Genomic DNA, 19357 nt, shown 5'->3' with positions numbered 1-19357 from the left:
TTTGTTCACCTCATCTTTTACGAGCTGGAATTAGAAGTGTAGTCATTTAACGACGAATTTCACCGATGCAGTTATTATGTAGTTGTTGAAAAGGAACTTAATTCCTTACATTGATTACATTGACTTCATTGGCGTATGTGTAATGACCTACTGGCGTTAAGCTGTGCGTTGTGTTAACCCAGGCTACGAGTTAGGCCTACAGAGACCATTTTCTTGGTGGAACACTGAGGGATATCTGTCCGCATAAATGGTTCTGCGTTGGCACAGGCTGCGTTTTTTTTTCTCCCACTCCCTTCGATCGGCTTCCATTCAAATTTGGGTCAGGGGTGAGGGATCCCAACGTCACAAGCTTGCAAGATGGCGCTCGGAAGGCTGTGAGATGAGAAAACAGGGTGGTAAATTGAGAACGCTCCTGCCGATGTATTAAGGTATCAAATCATTATTCCTGTTATCTTACAGAATGTGAAAGGTGTCGGATGCAATCTTAGTTCGGATCGGCTTGCATTGTGTGTGAGAAATATGAGATTTATCATATTCTGCTTGCTATCGCGTGCCAGCAAAAGGGGCTTCTCTTGTCTAATGCCTACTCCTAGAGAGCCAGTAATACCCGCTTGGCAAGATGTGGTCGCTTCGGCTTGTCTTGCTAACCCCGCAATGCAAACGCTAGCAGCAGTGCGGGCTCGGAAAGCACACCGCTGCCGTTGGCTGCTTAGAACTTGCATGTTGTGTTCTGTTGTGAGGTGTAGTTTGTTTATTGTCGTTAATTGATGTTTTTAAAACTCTCCCTTGAGGAATATATATTTGTGAATTCATAGCTAGGTGAACTGGCAAATTCAATTAAGATCAACCAAGGATCCATTTCATCTCGTGCTTTGCGATTATCAAGCCCTTGTTTTCTTCGTTTTTTTTTTTCTTTTTTAAAAAATCTGTTAGCAGAGTGTCTTTAAATCTCGAATGCGCAGTGCAAGGTTGGCATGGAAATCGCTTCGGTGGACAAGATATAATGAAAACAGTGGTCGAACGGTAATCAAACAATCGCGCATCATTTTAAATTGAATGATTGAATTTCAGTATGCTACGAATCAGGTATTGTTTCGTGTTGTTAATGTTGAATTTAAGCCCAGTAATCGGCGACACCGGCTTTCTTTGAGTGCTTCATTCGAAGCGATGTTTATTTCCTCGATACATTTACCCTAATTACAGCACGAAGTGTAAACATTGTAATCTCTGGCATTCTCTATCTTTGACCATTCCATGCTTTGATAGATAGTAACATGGTAATTCAATGTAGCAGGGACGGGGTTTTGATTTAACGTGTTTGCTGCGAATATGTTTAACAATTGTTATTTTCTGCGCTTTGTTGTCGGAAGTTTAGGTAGAAAATACACGACGTAGTTGCTGTCGACGCTGTCTTCATTTGTGCATATGTTGGTATTGTATTTGAAGCGCGATCATTTGCGGAAGATTTGTTAATGGATGCACAAGCAGGTTACTGTTAAAATGTGTTATTGTGCATGTTCATTCATAACTGTGAATAGTTGTATGAATGACAAGTTCTTGTAGCCTACCGGAGAGAGGGGGATCTGTGGTTTGTATCTGTTTCTCATTGACCGGAAGGAAAGCTGTCTTTCTGACATATGTTTGGGCAGTTGCGCTTGCCAAAATAAAAGCAGACGGCAGGTTAACATAGATATAATTTATACAACAAGCAGGGTACGCACGTCCTGTACATCACCCTGAACGTTTGCATTTTTACCCAGAATTTTAATATAGGTTCACGTTATGCTATAGCAGACCCTGAATAATGCGTCGTTAACATAGTGAATAGTGAAACAAAACGTGTAAATAATGTTTAACTGATGTTTTCACCGTGGGATGATTAAGTATTGCACTATAATGGTTTGGTGAGGAGAAATGTACGGCACAGTTGTGAATGCTCAAAGGCTCCAGGTTTTTTTTTTTTGGGGGGGGGGGCTAATGGGCCTTAAATATTCCAGGGTCTGAAGGAGGTAAGGAGGTGAAGGAAGCGTCTTGCTCGGTGTAGAGTCACAACATGTCTACACTGTACTGTGATGCTCCCAGCTGTGAGGCAGGAACTTGATAGAATCAAACTATCCGGTGCTCTTTTTACTGGGTGTCTCTAGGCTTGGGAATCAGCTTCCACTTGCTTAATTGGTACGGCAAATCCCCCCTCTCAGGTCTAATGTAAGGGTAAAACTTGCTGAAGTCTGTGCTGATTTGCCAAAGTTGGTAGAGCGAGTAGTTGTTTACAGTGGAATAGGGGACTCTTGTACTTACTATAAGTATATTAGTGACTTAATGGATATAATTGGTCACAAGGACGGGGCACACAAATAGCTGGGTTAATGGGCCCCTAGCACATTGCTGCCCACTAGACCTACCGCTGGGTCACACAAACATATTCAGTTGCTTAACAGATGCAAACAGTCAGAAGAGTGTCATTATGGCTGTGCAGTTAGTTGGCAGCAGGCATGTGAAAGGGTATAATCGTTCTTAGAGAAATCCCTTGTACCACTGATGCCAGGATTATGGCAGATTATTTGTGTAATCAGTTAAGATTACAGGTTAAGTAAATTGTTTTGCTTTTGTTGCTGTATTTTTTCCACTGTGTTGGATATCTTTCAATTTCAATTTTATTATTAAAATACAAGGGTGGGGTGGGGTTTGGTGTCTGTAGAGCAGAGTGGCAACTCCAGGTGGGCTGCATTTATTTATAAAAAAATGCTTGAATAGTTAAATATGTAAAAGCAAATGTTTCTGAAGTAAATGTCAAAGCATTTATTTTGCATATTTATCTAAATATATGGACAGCTTTGTGCCTTAATTGTCATCCTTTAACCTGCATTCACAAAAATGAGAAGTGCATAGAAACGTCAGCATTGGGTGAATCTGAATCCAAAGTCTCTAGTGTGATGCATCTGGTGGGTTGTGATGTTCGTTGTAAGGTGTGCACAGACCAGACCCCTTTTGTAAAATGTGCAAAGATGACGTAAGGCTTAGAGTAAGTATCCGTTTAGCTGCATAGCCAGCATTAACAATGTTTTCAGCCAAGGCAATTATATCGCAGATTAAACTGTTTTGTAAGAGCTGTAGCCGATTGTGCCCGTTTCCAGTGGTGATTTCCATAAATGGTTCTCAGGCTGCTGGGAGCTTCACCATATAAGGCTTTTCACAAATGATTTATGAAGACTAATGAAAGAAGCCACAAATACTCCATTCTTAGGGTCTTCATTTCTTGCCAGTGTAACAAATATGTATGACAATATTCCTCCCTGGTAAGAGCATTCCTTTTCATACAGTGTAGTAAACTGCATGGAGGAAAAAAAATTCCACAGCAAATCTAGATTGGCTAGTTTAGCTGGAATGTTTTTTTTAAATATATATTTGAGTTGCATTGTGTCATGAGCACTAGAACAAAGCATGGGGCAATACACTAAAAATGGTGTGGGCAAGATTATGGGCAACCAAGTATGTGAAGTAGCGTATAAGAGCTACCACACCTAAACAGCATATTGCATTAGGGAGTAATGACAGACTACCTATTAGGGCATAAATCTCTCTTTGTGGAGAAAGTGTTGGCATAGTGGAATTGCTGTTCGGGCCCTTTTGCTTCCTCTGATGAATCCCGTCAAGTAATGCTGTGTCTATGGCTGGTGTTCAGTTTCTTTTTTCTCTTCAGTCTTACTCAATATGATTCACCTAATGCAGCTTGGTGGGTTGTAACCTGAGAACAACGTAGAGTGCACGTGATGGGGCGTGCATGAGGCTGACTGTGATGTGCAAAATAAGAGCCGGGCGATGAATGCAGAAAATATTTTATGTCCATGTAGGTTATGTGTGTACGTAGTTGTGGTGTGCATTTTTGTCCACTTGTCTCTGAGTGGAACAGTGACTTTCTTGACTTCTCAACATATATACTCGTCCACTCTGTGTATTTGAATTATTTATGATATTGAATGCTAAGGACTCTCCTGCAGGCAGTTTGAGTCTGAGTACTAAGGTTGTTTTTTTTTTTTTTTTTTTGCTTTAAACCATAGATTCTTGCTCAGACTGTACTTTAAGATAACAAAACAAACTGGGTGAAAGCAAGCACTGTGCTCGTCTTCAAAACAAGGCTGTAAGATTCAGGGTTGTTCAGGGTAGCTTGCTTAAGAACAGTGTGTAAAAGTGTCACTTTGATGTGATGTTTAGGTCCCTTTGTGCCTTGTCATGGTTCAGGGTTTTGCCTTTACTTCACATTGGTTCACATTAAAGCAGCACGTAATTTAAATTTTGATTGGAGTCCTTAAAGGGCGCCAAATGGGGAGAAAAATAAAATCAGAGTAAATGCGTGGTTGGATGCACCAAACATTAATCAATCTGCCTTTGAAAAGGCCATTCACTTAGTGTGTGCATGGGATGTCCAGCTAAACAGGGTGTTATTTTAAATGTGTCTTTAAGGCTTGTATCATGGGTTCTGAAATGGCGTGAGATCACATGACAGAAGAAGCCTTGTCAATTGCCCATCTACAAATTGCTAGCAGCCCCACACTATGGCAGAATTCATGGAAAATGCACCAGAGAAGATGTTGCAAGGACTATGTGTCACAAAGTACGAGCATGTGCTGTGATGTTTATCGTAATGGTAACGCACACACAGCAAGCTGTAAGGATATAAAAACTGGCAGCAGTGATAGGTTAAAATGCATACATGCTCTGATGAGGTCATTTGCAAGGGGAAATCACATAATAAAGTGTAGGCCCTCTGAATTACATCTGTATTTGTCATGGGTATTGAATATTTGAGCGCGGCTTATGTACACAGCAAATGATTCGTGCACCACTTGTGTTCATGACCTTACTTCCACATGGGCAGGAGAGGCCCTGCAACACCCCTGATTGCAGTTACGATATATTTGCACACATGATGCAAATGATAGTGGAGGTTTTTGTAGGCAGCAGTTTCTGTAAAGGCTACTTCAACTGCTTTTTGCCAATGATTTTATTTATGAACTGCATACCTAAACATTTTTTGGCAGTCATGTTACCCACATTGAAATGTAAATATGGTGTGAATTGATAATGATACATATTACTTGCTTACATTTTTCTGAGCAGATCATGAATGCTTGTGGTTCCTAACCACCTATTTTTTTTGTAGCTTGTGCAGCTTTGCAGTTGTTGCGATGATGGCTAAGGTGACCTGTTCAATGGGTAAATTAACAGCTAGCTAACTAGACATTGTCACATTGCAAACAAAGTGTTAGCTACTTTGCAGCCTGCTAGCCACGTTTTTGGCTCATACCAGCTCCGCGAAAATCCCCCCCCCACCCCTTGTAAATACTTGTGATGTTTCAATTTGTTCTGGGTGGTCCTAATTCTTTAGTTGCGGTATTTTTCTTAATAACACGATCGAGTTGCTCTGAGTTGAGGTAACATTAGCCATGTTGGCCTTGAACATGACAAGATCGCTGGCTGCCCCGGCGATCCCTACATCAGGTTATGTATGACGAAAGAATGTTAGTGCAAGCCCACCCGGAACCCATACAGATTGCATTGCAGTGCCTGCAGTTTGAAAAAAAATTGCCTTAGCATGAGAGTCTATCAGAGCAATCTGGGTGATTTTCAACCAGACTGTAATCGCCCGGAAGGGGCAGTACTCCACGGAACACGATTTGACGCTGATTGGACTGTGATATTCAGAGGCAGGACAAACTGTCTAGAACAGTCACAGCTAGCGTAACACTGTGATAGAATGTGATAGAAAAATTCCCTCACTTTCCCCCTTTGGTGATGCGTCGCCTGACTGCCCTAAGGAGCAAACTGCCCCTGGTACAATTGCAATTTTGACAAGGAGAAATAGACATAGTAGAATGCAGCTATACTAGCGAAATACCCATGAAATATCCTGGTAGATTTCGTCAGTCTCATGACGGTATCGAGACTTTTTTTTTATCGTAATATCACGAAATTTGATATCGTTACATCCCTACTGTACACTAATTCTTATTTAATTGGAGTTCAGTGGGGAAAAATTAAACACAGTCATTAAGTATGTATCCCAGTGGTTACACTCTCTTCAAGATTGTTTGGACACGAAAAAGAATCACATCATGGATGCATGATAAAGATGTAGTTTTTCTAAGCATGCTAGGCTGAGACTATATAAACTGCACGTAAAATAAAAACAAGTGTAACTAAAAACTTTGTAGTTTAAGCTGTGGTATTTTTAGATGTGAGAGATGGGTTAAACACATCTGTGTTTAGTGTTTATTTTAAGTTGTATAAAATATATGAATAGCTGTTTTTGCTTATTGATAGAGTAAAGTAGTCCTTATTTATTACTGTTAAACTGGCTTACTCTGACCAGAAAAGGGGTAAATGAAGTACTGTGCATCTATAGCACAGATGCTTGACTGCTTTAAGCAGTTTACTTCTTGTACAAACACATGAAGTAGAAAAGTATAGCTCTAGCAGTCGCTGTAAAAGGAAGAAACTGTTAAAGTAGCTTGGGTAACTCCCTTTGTAGTGCACAGTGCAGGCAATAATATCAGTAAACAGAGATAAAATTGCACAAGTGAGGAGAAAAAAGTAAATCAACCATTGACTATAATCAGTATGATTATATAGATTATGGACATAGATTTTTTTTTTTGTTTTCTGAAATATTTGTGTACTAATGTGTTTATTATTTTTAAAGTATTTATTAAGGATTAAAAAAAATATATTTTCTCAATGCTTAAAATTTTGAAATGTGACAATGGAATAGTCTAAATATTATTTGTATTTAATCTATTTATATTTAATGTTATGTTGATTGTTTACATTAAATATTAGTTTAACCCCAGCATTGACTGAATGCTGAATGTATGGCTCTACTCATGGAAGATGAGATGCCCCATCACAATGTGCAGTCATATTTTTGAATGATTTTTTACTTTACTTTTTTGTGAATTGACATATTTTGATTTTACACAGTTCGAGACCCCCTACTGATCCTGCGACCTTCCTCACACAGAAGGTTGTCCTCTGACCACAGTATGTTTACAGTTTTGAAGCTTTAATTTGTGGTTTGGCACAGACACCACTCCTGAAAACCCCACCACAGCAGGGGAACTCTGGCAATTCAATTTAAAAGGGTCTGGCATAGTCGCAGCTTTTTTCTTCTTCTCTTTTACCACTTGCTTAATTGAATGTCATATTACCGCCATGTAAAGATGGAGGACTTCATTTTCAAGTGCTGATGGAGCTGAGAAGAGATAATGCTGTATGTTCAACAGATGTCTTATCATCCTGTTTCTTTCCGTTTTTAGACACAAAAGGAATCCTGCGGATCAGGGGGAGCTGGGGGGTGAGGGATACTGTTGCTGTGTAGCATGTGTTCACTTTAAGGATGAGATTGCTAATTATCAGTACAGACCCTTTGTGAAGAATGGGAGTATAAATTAAAATTAAGGGGTGGAGGGCCTAGTGGGTTTGGGGGTGGGGGGGGTGGGGTTGGGTAATGGTGGTGGCTCCCTGCAGTGGCATGCACTTCCGTTTGCAAACTTCAGAGTCCAGGTGCTCCGTACTCGGGCAGGAATTCCCAGTATTTCCTGCATTCGGGCACCATTTCGTCTGAGGATGTTTCGTTTCTCCCCGTGCTAAACCGCGCACGCGCGCACAGCTGCACGTAAGGAGCGCGCTTCTGTGCTTGAGGGTTTTGTTTCAATGTGTCACGCCTTTATTTTCCCAGACGAGCTGGTGTTTGTATTGGAAATACACTGCAGAACCAAAACACGGGCAGCCTGGTGTGTCAGAAATTAGTATTAATTGGACTCCTCTCATTTAGCCCGCTGTGTAAATGATGGATTTGGTAATTTTTCTGAAACTCTGGGGTCAGCTGCATCTCTCGCCATAATTTTTGGGCTTGGAATAGAATAGACATGTGGAGCATAAATGAGGTGCTATTACACTGGCGACATACATGCCACCTAAAGCTGCCACTGATTTTATTTATGGGTTGCATGTGTTTGATTTCCAACATGATATTAAACTATCAGAACAATATACCCATGTGCACTACACAAAATATTCTGGGGTATTCTCACCCTCTTATAGAGGTAGACTGAATCTTTTTTTTGTTTTTTAAATATTTTTGTCATCTTATCGGGATGTTATCTTGATATGGATACCAAGCAAATATGTTCCTTTCATATCACATTAAGGATAATGTTAATGACTCAGGCTTTATTGGTGAGATTTTACTTGAGATTTTACTAATTCAGTTTCACTTTCTCTTGTATTTGACAAGCTTCTGTTAAGATGAAGGGCGAGTGAGAAACGAGCCTTCCTTGCAGATTTCACTTTGTTGGTAAGGAAAGTTCACACAAAGCTCATCAGATTATTATATAATTATATTGTAATTATACAGTCTGCCCATTATAACACTTATGTTACACTGGGTACAATGAGAGATTTATCTGTGTACAGTCATGTTGCGTGGAAAGGGAATGTAAAGCCCCAATGACACTAATCTGTATGTGGGATTGCTGTGGTATGTAGTTATTAACTAATACAGCAGTGGTTTTGACATGAAGTGATTTCCCATGTTGCCACAAGGAGATATTGCGCTGACCTTACTCTGGACTTTGCCTGGCCTTGCTTTATACAAGACCACAGGCTCTATGATCAGGACTACTTGGTGAGCAGCTTGGGGGCGTACCTCTTTGCCAAAAATAGACTGGCAGCATCTTATCAACTGCAGTGTGCAACTCCCCGATAAAAATATTACTCAGAATGTCATAGTATTTGTGTATACTGTCAGTGGGGGGTGATGTGATATTGAAGCTCGGCAAAACAAAATGTGCTGAAAAATTTAAGAGGTGGAGGGAGGTGTTAACCCCAAGCCAGTTTTGAGCAAGGCTTTTAATACCTATTTGCTGTTAGCTAGTAGAATCAAAGAAATTTGAAGCTAAAATTTGGGGAACCTGCAGCTTTTGTTGTGTTGTCCACATTCTTTGACAAGAGAGACAAGTCTTTGGAGATATGCTTGACATAACATAGTTTCCTCTGAGAAGCAGCTGATCTGATTTTCAAGTATCATTCTTTGACCAGGGGAAAGGAACTTGGAGGAGAATTTCATTCATATTGTAAGTACTTCATATAAAATGTGTGCAGGTGGGCTTTGGCCAGTGCTGCAAAGTTCATATCAAAGTTCACAAAAATAGTTATATTTCAAGATTTTGTTTCTGTTATTCTGCTATTGCATTTTATCATAATGTATTAGATAAAAATGTTAAAGCGGGTGAGAGACAGATGGCATGCAAATTTGCAACTGCTACTGTGAGTGCTGAGTGGATATAATAGTAGTTGCTTGTTATATCTATAAACCACAGATAACATGCAGGATGCGGTGAGGTACCAGGGGATCATAACATGTCAGGATATAGCCGAATGCAAATCAACACTACATGTCACTACCAAGTATTCCTTTTGCTTTTGCTCCAATATTTGAGTGGAATAATTCAGAACAACCTAAATCGTCAATCTCTTAAATATTTGATTTTTTAAAAAAATTGGTATAGTTTTGATTGTTACAGAAGTCAATCAAAACTGATACTGTGAAAGAATGTTTATATTTAGAATTCCTACAACTTCAATCAAATTTTCTTTTTGCGCTAAAGATGACTTTTTATGTACCTTATACTAATCCATTTAAATGAAAAAATTCTAATGTATTTTTCCCCCTGAAATAATGTATGTAATGTGGTAGTGTCACAACGCAAAATTTTGTGGTGTTTTGTACGGGCTTAATCCTTCATAAAACTCCATTTTTGATGGAGCAAAATGAAAGTGCTGGAAATCTTTTGGGTCGCAGGATGAAAACCTCAAATTGGCAACTAGTGGATTTATTCACATATGCACCTTCAGTACAAAGAAAAAGTTCTGTTTTGGTGTGCTAATACTGTATGTCATAAGGTGCTAATCATAATTATTATAATTCTTCTTAATTGCACTTATGTGTTTTCAAGGATATGGAAGTGCTTTTGATGTGGTGGGAGGGGCTTAGCTCAAGCGGCAGCAGTATTAGGCACCCACACGGGTGACTCAGAGCAGCCATTTTGTGCCAGAACCCTCATTTCACCCGTGCTTCTAAGGTGGAGAGGGAGGGGCTTACCCAGTCAATTAAAATGAAGAATGATTAGATGCCTAGATTGGGGAGTTTCACAGGGGACACAGGGGAACAAAATAAAGTAATTGCAACAAACGCTGTGGGGTCTTTTATAGGATATTCCAGACCAATGTAGTCATTTAAGCCTCATGTACAAGGTGGTCAAGGTGGGCAGGGAAGAAGAAAAAATATGGCAGTGTGCGGTATTAAGTATTCCCCAGTTATGGAAAGGCCTTGTGGAGCTGTGTGTTCAGAATTCCTTCCCAGCGCTGTCTCCACCACGTGGCCCTGCCCTAGAAACGGCGCACAGGAGAGCCTTCGTCCGACCAGACGGCGAGCTTGTTTATGCAGCCCTTAGCGGAGCTCTGTACCCACGTGTCACCAGGCTGCATATAGATCAGCCTCAGTCCATCAGTGGCTCCCATATCCAGCAGGCAAACTGGGGAGGGGCTGGCCCCCTTTCCATCCTGAGCTGGCTTCCTTCAGCTCATCCCCCATTACCGCCCAGCGCAAAGCTGCTTGAATTCCTCTGCACAGTGCCCCCAGGGCCTAATGAAAACCAGCGTAGTGACCACGGTCACACCGTGCGACCGGAGTGGCCTGTGTGTAGGTGAGTGGGGGCGGGGTTGCGCTTTACGCAACATGGAAGCGAGTTTGCAGTCGGACCCAGGTCGCACTGTACACCTCCCAGTTTGCTGACTGCAAATGTTTGGCCAGAAGTTCTGGTGCATTGGAACGAATGAAATCTTTGTTTCACCATCAGTGTTCAGATGAAGAAAGAAAAAAGAAATGTTTTTCAAATTAAATTTCATCAAAGATTTTTTTTTAAGAGTATAAGGCAGTGATGCTGACCTTCCTTTGAATATACAAATAAATTGAATATACGTGCCATTTATGCAGTTGAATACATGCTGCTGCTGTCATTTTAGAGGCTTGCTGATGAGGATGATTTTGTTTCACCTCTGATTTCTTTTTTTTGATTCAGTCCAAATTGTGAAGACATTCAAATCACCTGTGGTTGTAGGGCTAAGAGAGGAGCCAGTGTGTGCTGAATGTCCAGATATGTTCAGGGCATGCCAGACATAGGCATTTCAAAGGCATGTCTGCATGGAAACTGGATCATGCTGTGTGGCCATGCTTAAAAGGCAGCTTCTGCTGGTTTATTAGTAGAAAGAAAGAAATCCCGGCTGTCCTAATTCTGTGGCATGATAAATTTGAATTGGCACATTAATCCCCTGTCATTAATTTCTCTCTCATCCGGACCTCGCAGCTCTAATTGCTGGTGCAGTTGGCTTTCAGATCTTGGGGTTGTTCATGGTTCAGCGGTGTGGCAGCTGGGCAGCCGCATGGTAGCTGTGTGCCGGCGCTGTGGACATGCTGAAACCGCAGGTTCAGCCTGACAGTTGGCCAGAACCGCCGTACAGTCCTGTCCAAGTTACTCATTTACTCATCTCCACCTGTGTCCGGTTTGTGGTTCCCTTGCTACTGGCTGCCCAAAAGAGAGTATTTTTTTTCTCTCTGGTTTGTTGGCAATTATGAACAGAGATTGTAACCACAGTTTGGCAGATGTTATCACCGCATGCACATTGGTGTTTATTTTATTGCTTAAAATAAGGTGGTACTGTGGCATAGTGGTCAGGGACCTGGGTGTGTGAGCTTGAAACGCTGAGTCCTGCTTCGGTAGCTGATGTTGAACCCGAAGCACTTGAATGGACTTTCCTTACTGAATATCTTTATGAATGAAAGGTGTGTAAAACCTGGATCGTTGTGTATGTTGGTAAAATGATTGTTTCATTTGTAAAATTAACTTAACCTTTGGAACTGTCTGGACCAGATTAGAGTGCATGAGGGGGGCACTTTTTGAGATGGCTTGTGTCTGATAGATACAGTATTAATATAAAGGTATACAGACCTAGTTCTCAGAGTGATGTGATAGCGATGAGTCTCAATAGTGAAACTACGTTCAGGAATTATGCTAACGACCTCAAGCTGGCAAGCTTGTATTGCAGCATTGCTGACCTTGTTTTAATGTAGGAACTCTTGAAACACTGTTACCAAAAGTACAGATTTTTATTTTGCATGAGAAAACAAAGATGAATGCATGGCCAAAGCAGGCATACTCTTATTAAGCATTCTTGCATGCTTTGGTGATTGAGGGAATTATGTGTCTGGACAGCAGGAAGAGAGTGTGCCCAAACGTAAATAGATTTTAGCTGTATTATCACTGTCTGTTGTGCATTGCCAAAAGGTTTTTAGTTCTGTGTAATGGCTAATTTGGGAGCCTACCCTGCTTTCCTTCCACAGACTCGAATAGGAGAAGTGCTGTCTGATGAGATGCAATCAGGATCAAAGGTGCCTTTCAGCGAGGTTGTTTAAGCCCTCGACTTTCCTGACAACGTTGCAAGAGGCTGTCATGTTGCTTGCAGCTTCTCTGTTAAGTTTCCTGTCATGTAGGGTGTCACTTAGCAGCCCCTTTACAAATGCAACCACTGAGCAAAGTGATAAATCTTTTCATTTTTGTCCCTTTTTTTTTTTTTTTTTTTTTAAAAGGTTAGTGAAGATCTTTTAGGTTTTTGTATCGAAGTCTTTTGCAGAGTGAAGGAACCACTTTTGCAGTGTGGTGCTCTGGCAACAGCGTGATTAAACTGAAGGAATTACTGAATACTCGATGCTTCCACCATCCATCCCTGTGGAGATCTCACATCTGCTATGCTCGCTGTTCAGAGGGGAAAAGATTAGTAAGAATAAATCAAGGAACTGATAGGATAGGAAGCAGTTTTAATACATTTTATTATGAAATGAAACCTCCCGCTACTTGAAAACAAAAATAGGACTATCACTGTCTTTGCGTTTGCAGATATAATGGGTGGCTTTGAGTTTGCCGTTGATGCCTTTAAAATGAGAAGCACTTTATCCCCCATTTTGGGTTATTTATAGGCCATCTCACAAGACAGATCTCACTGGAGACACTGATAAAGGAGCAACACAGTCGAAAGAAAACGTTTTGTGTGAAGCTGGCTGCCCTGATAATGAAGATGGCTATCAGGGCAATTTTTTTTTTTTTTGCCTCAAATTCTTCTTTGAAAGACTGCCAGGGGCCATGCAATAGGGGCTCGCTTGTGTCATCATTTTCTTGAGAAAAGTCAGTTAATTTACTGATCTGCTAGCAGATTGTTGGCCTCGCAGGGTGAAATGTCTGTTTGAATTAAAGGCTGTTTTCCTCCCACATGGCCTTCTAATATGTTACAGTTGTGATACCGTAACCCTTTCTGATATCAGAACCACAGCAACACCTGCGTGATAATTGTTGTGCTGACCATTCACAGATGTGTGTTGTATAAGTTTATATGATAAAAGATTTTCAGTGTTGATAAATGAATATGAATAGCCCGCAGAATATTATTTCCTGCTTTTGGAAAGTGCAGAAAACTGTAAACTACAGGAATATAATTAGTAATTGACATTATGAAGAAGTAATAATTTTGCCTGGTAGTTTACTTATTCTTAGGAGTTATGTTAAGCAGAAACATGACAAAATTAATATCATTAATAGCTGCTGTAGGTATTGGGATATTGAAACCCTTGTTGGGGTACTGGAGAGAAATTTTACCCAGGGACAAGATGGAGACTTGAATTTATTGAACTTTCTTCTGACAGCTTTTCATGATCTGTGTTTATTCCCTTACTCTTGATAAGAAGAAAGTTGACCTAAAATCTGAAATTTGAGACTCATTGAAGATTTCTCGTATTTTTGATTTTATGGAAGCCTGTTGAAGGTTTGCTCTTGTAAAAGAATGCACACTTAGGCGTAGGTCTGCTGAGATCTAATTTGGTTTGGATTGAGGGAAATTTGTTGTGGGGGTAGGATGTTGATGGTAAACAATGGCTACCAACAACTTTACCCCATATACAAAAATGTGAAAATTTTTGTTTTTATGCCACTTGCGTCTCTAAGTGCACACAAACCATTTTTTAACACCTTGAGGCACCTGGCTTGGGGTGCAGCCTTGGACGATAGCCTTACATAGGGCATACATCTCGGTGTTATCTGCACTTGCAGTTACCACCATTGTGCCCTTTCAGTCTGAAAGTTCAAAATCCATTGCACCCAAAGAGATACGATGCCTCAAGCCCCTGAATTGCATCTGTAGTAGTGTTTTTTAGAGGAGGGACTATATGCAGTTATACTACAATTAGAATGGTTTCAACATGCTCATTTTGTCTTGGTGACTCATGGAGCTGGTGGATGTATTGTGCTTCTAATGTTAAGAGAATATGTGCCCTGGATTAAAAAGGGCTAAGTTTTTGGCCTGTTCTACCCATGGTATGGACCAGTGTATCCCTTTGTCTGTCATTCTTTGTCCCTCTGATTCACCCCTTAAAATTGGTGGAAAGTAATGATAAATGATAATCTTTTGCATAGCCATGACACCATTATTGTGGTCTTACATGGGTAGAAAATGCTGTTCTCATAACGCAGCCAGCCATTTGCCATTATATAGCACTGAATACCTTTAGAGTGTGTCCAGTCAAACTTTAAAAAAACTTAAGTATTGGTTTAACTAAGTAGTAAACAGATTACGCAAACGCCTGAGGAACTGCACGGCTTAGTTTATTCTGGATCTGTCTTGTCTCACTCTAAAGTGGTTGATGTGGTTTGGCAACACCCTGCATGGCGGGTGATACTCAGCTGATAAGTGATGAGCCAAGAAGTGGGTGGCAACTGCAGGCAAACCGCCGATGGGTAACCTGACTCTCGTGTGCATGCCAGCCAGACATGCTTCCCCCCCCCCCCCCCCTTTTCTCCCCCTTTTGCCTATGCAAATTGTGGACGCAAGCCAGGGCCTGCCAAGAAGGAGGCCATCGGGGGCTGGTTTACGACTGCTCGCCACACCCTAGCCCTGTTAAGGAGTTTTTCCTAGCTCAGGTTGCGCCTGATCCCACCCACAGCCCACCTCGTAACATCTGATGTTACCTGGCACTGGCGGATGGTGCCAGAAGTATTCTTGTAGCACTTTGAAAAATTATAGTGGTGCGTCAGGAGAGGGGATCGGAGAAAAAAGTGCCGTCACGCCTTTCCTGTTCCTCCCCTTTGTGCCAGAACAGTATATTCACGTACAGTACAGAACCTGATACCTGTGTGTTGTGTGGGCTTGAAATGGGAGAAGGCCTTTGAGCTCCCCCAGAGCAGTGGAGTGTGTGCCACATACTTTGTGTCAGGCAGCAAAATTTTTAAGTATTATTTATGGTTGTTGTACTTAATTGTTTTACTTCATTTTAGGACAGCGTATTTTACTGTTATACACTGAAGCATTTCTGTCCTTGTTTCAGATATTTTTTCAGGTCAGGGGGTGCTGGGTTATTTAGATTCTGTCTGCTTTGCCTTGCTTGTGCACTAGAGAAAATTACTACAAGGGCCTAATTAATCACCAGTATCTCATCCATTAGCCCTGACAGACCAACCATCTGATTTGCATTAATATGCTGTAATAATATTTGCAAGTACATTGGCTAGTCAGTTGTGTGCTGCACATCAGAAAGCAAGCGCTCGGTGCTCTCTTGCTTTATATGCTAAATGAAATGAGCAGCCAGGGTTATTTCTTCTGTTTTTGCATTATAAATGAGTCTGTGCATCATATTTCAAACCCCCCATCAGACCACCCAGTCCTGCACAGTCTCGTCAAGACTTCAGATACAGCTCTGTATCCTGACTATACATTGTCAGTGGCACATAGTAGGCTATCAGCCATTGTTTTGGTGTGTTAAAAGTAGCTAAGTAATATTACTCACAGTTGGAAGTATAGACTTCCCTGTCTAGACTGTGTTTACCACAGAATGTGTTATGCACCATATAGATGCCATTTTTGCTGATCTGTTGTAGTGGTAGCCTTTTAGTAATATTTAACAGATTAAGCTCTGACCAATGACCAACTACTATAGACTGCACATGTCCTGAAAACCCTGTTGATGAGAGATAAATCTTTACACTTGCATGAATTTTTCCTAAATATGGCATGGATATATCAGGCTACCCTCTGTAGTGATGTGGGAAGCAGTTGTAGAAATCTGATGTACAACTTTTTGTATCTGATGCACATACATGCACACTCTCACACACACCTTTTATTTGTCATCATTTGGAAACAAGCTCCTAAACCTTATGCAACATGTTATTGTAGCTAGCTAGCTACTTGTTAACTGCTATTGCTGCTGTCTAACTGCTATTGTAAAGCAAGCCAAAGTGTAAGAATGTCTTAAACGATTGTATAACAAAATGTGCCAACATGCACTTAGTTTAAAAAAGACAAAAGATCTCCAACAGACCTCAGCTGATTTATAAATCTCTTGTACAGCAAATGTTTTCATTTTTTTTATTTGGTAAATGAATGGACACACAAGTCCCACATGTTTGTTGCACTGGTGATATTCTTGTATTTGTATTCTTGTATTCTATCCTCCACTTGCCAGTGTGTATAGTAGGCATGTCATCAGCAGCCCCAGGAGTAGGCTCTTGTGTCAGTGGCCTTGATAATGTGTTATATTTGCGGGGCTTTCCCTTTCACACCTCTTTGAGGAAAACATAATTATCCTTTTTTCAGTTTAACTGCGCTGGAGCAAATTGTGTGCTGAAACCAGTTCTGTCACCCGCCCAGGGTGTTTCCTTGTGTAACTACCAATATGTTTGCTTGTTTGTGTATTTATTTGTAGAGGGTTTCTAAAATTTATTTCAAGAAGATCTCTTTGGCTGTTCCTTTTAAAGAAATGTGAAAAAATAGTTTTCTTTGGCTGTGGTCAGTATTGTTCTCAAATATATTTCTGTTGTATACTGTAGCCTGTTGAAAGCAGCACTGCCTTTTGTGAAGATGCAGGTAAACCATACTTCACAGTATCCATCATATTTTCCAGAGTAGAGAAATGGCAAGATGAAAAACTCTTTCTTTGGCCTCTGTTTTTATAAAGAATTTTATCTCCAAGCCAAGCTTGTCTAAGATGAATACTGTAGTGATCTGAATCTGCCTTCCGTGCTCTGTTGCAAGTTTTCATTCGAAAATGGAAAATGAAATACAATGGCTTTGATATTTTTTTGATACTATTCATGACACTCATGAATAAATGCATTATAGACAGAACAAGGCCCTTTGGATACATTTGGGTGCTCTTATTAAAAGGTTTTTGCTCTTTTGTAGAAAAAAAACTAATATCAGCCAGAGGCGCATTTTTTATGTATATGAAACTCACTTCCCTTTCTTTCTTTCAGGTTGTACAGGTGAGGGAAGAGAAGGTGGAAATGGAATTGCCAAATCATGCCAAACAATTGCTGCTGCAGCTGAATCAACAAAGAGCTAAAGGCTTCCTGTGTGATGTGATCATAGTGGTGGAGAATGCTCTCTTTCGAGCGCACAAGAACATCCTGGCGGCCAGCAGCATATACTTCAAGTCCCTCATGCTCCACGACAACTTGATCAACCTTGACACCGACATGGTGAACCCGTCTGTGTTCCGGCAGGTCCTGGATTTCATTTACACTGGCAAGCTCTTGTCGTCCGACCAGACCACCGACCAGAACTTCAACGCCCTCCTGACGGCAGCAAGCTACCTCCAACTCCACGACCTGGCTGCCCTCTGTAGGAAGAAGCTAAAGCGCAGCGGAAAGTCACTACCCAGCAAGCCCACCACCCCGAGTGTTGGGCGGCCACTCCGTAACCAGAGGCTGTCCTCCACGCCGGTCACTCCAAATCACTTTTCAGGTTCAAAAAACTGTGAGAAAAAGCCACGTCAGGGCGAGCTGCTGAACGACAAGCTGTCAGATGACGAGATCCTCATCAGCAGCTCCCAGCGCAGTGGCTCTGCTAACTCCCTCAGCCTGGCAGCCACAAAAAATGGCAGCAACGGCAACATTAACAGTAGCGGTGGTGGTGGCAGCGGTGACCAGGAGCTGGGCCTAGACCTCTCCAAGAAGAGCCCCTCAGTAAGCACGGCCACAGAGGAGGTCAGCCCCAACAGCAACCCGCAGGAGTCGCCCCAGTCCGCCACAGCATCCATAGCCAACAGTGCCTCATTCGAAGACTCCGCCACCAACTCCCAGAGCCTGGACAGCGGTGAGCCCATGGACCTTGGAGAAGGAGGGGGTGAGGACAGCCAGTCCCTCCCAGACGCAGGCCAGCTGCGCAAGAGCTCACGCCAGATTGCCCGCAAGAAGGAGTGGCCCAAGAAGGAGGGGGCCGGCAAGGGGGAGGAGGCGGAGCTGCCCGTGCCCAATGGCGTCGCCGGCGGGACGAAGGCAGTGGGGGATCAGCGGTCCAGCGGCGGCAGCTTCAGCTCGGACCAGTCATTCCGCTGCAAGGGGGAGGATGAGGAGGACGTGGAAAACGGGAAGGAGCATAGCGATGAGAGCGGGCAGAGCGAGGGCGAGGGTGGCCACACCAGCGCCAACTACGTCTACCGGCAGGAGGGCTTTGAGCCCGCCTTCGGGGACAACCTTTACGTCTGCATCCCCTGCGGAAAGGGCTTCCCCAGCTCGGAGCAGCTCAATGCCCACGTGGAGACCCACACTGAGGAGGAGCTGTACATCAAGGAGGAGGACGCCTACGGCAAGGAGGCGGCAGAGGACCTGTCGGCGCAGACGTCCCCGGCGTTCGGCGGCGAGTCGCGGCCCTTCAAGTGCTCAGTGTGCAGCAGGAGCTACAAGGACCCGGCCACCCTGCGGCAACACGAGAAGAGCCACTGGCTGACGCGCCCGTTCCCCTGCAACATCTGCGGCAAGATGTTCACCCAGCGCGGCACCATGACCCGCCACATGCGGAGCCACCTGGGCCTCAAGCCCTTCGCCTGTGAGGAGTGCGGCATGCGCTTCACGCGGCAGTACCGGCTGACGGAGCACATGCGGGTCCACTCGGGTGAGAAGCCCTACGAATGTCAGCTCTGCGGCGGCAAGTTCACCCAGCAGCGCAACCTCATCAGCCACCTGCGAATGCATACCTCCCCGTCATAAGCCAAAGACTTCGAGACATCCTCGTTCTGGAAAGCGCGCACACACATCTGTGCCCCCAACCCCCCCCCCAAAACCTGTTCCCCTTCCTGTGATGAGATTGGTGTGTGCGTGGATTCCTGACAGGACAGGAACGTGAACCTCAAACAACCCAACACACAAAGAAACTTGGGATGTAGAGAGGGGCGTCTCTGTTTTCGGAGAGCTCCGCGGTT

General features: G+C 42.5%; 1 protein-coding gene across 1 annotated transcript; it reads left to right on the top strand.

Moving 5' to 3' along the window:
- Nucleotides 1-358: 358 nt before the first annotated feature.
- Nucleotides 359-19206, top strand: hic2 (hypermethylated in cancer 2). Its single transcript, XM_036529736.1, has 2 exons — nucleotides 359-428; nucleotides 17412-19206. The coding sequence occupies exon 2, from the start codon at nucleotides 17442-17444 to the stop codon at nucleotides 19143-19145; it is 1704 nt and encodes a 567-aa protein (XP_036385629.1). The 5' UTR covers nucleotides 359-428; nucleotides 17412-17441; the 3' UTR covers nucleotides 19146-19206.
- Nucleotides 19207-19357: the final 151 nt, after the last annotated feature.

Source organism: Megalops cyprinoides, chromosome 5 (assembly GCF_013368585.1).
Source record: "Megalops cyprinoides isolate fMegCyp1 chromosome 5, fMegCyp1.pri, whole genome shotgun sequence".
NCBI lineage: Eukaryota > Metazoa > Chordata > Actinopteri > Elopiformes > Megalopidae > Megalops > Megalops cyprinoides.
The sequence above is the reverse complement of the archived record's forward strand: the minus strand, read 5'-3'. Positions and strand labels throughout refer to the sequence as shown.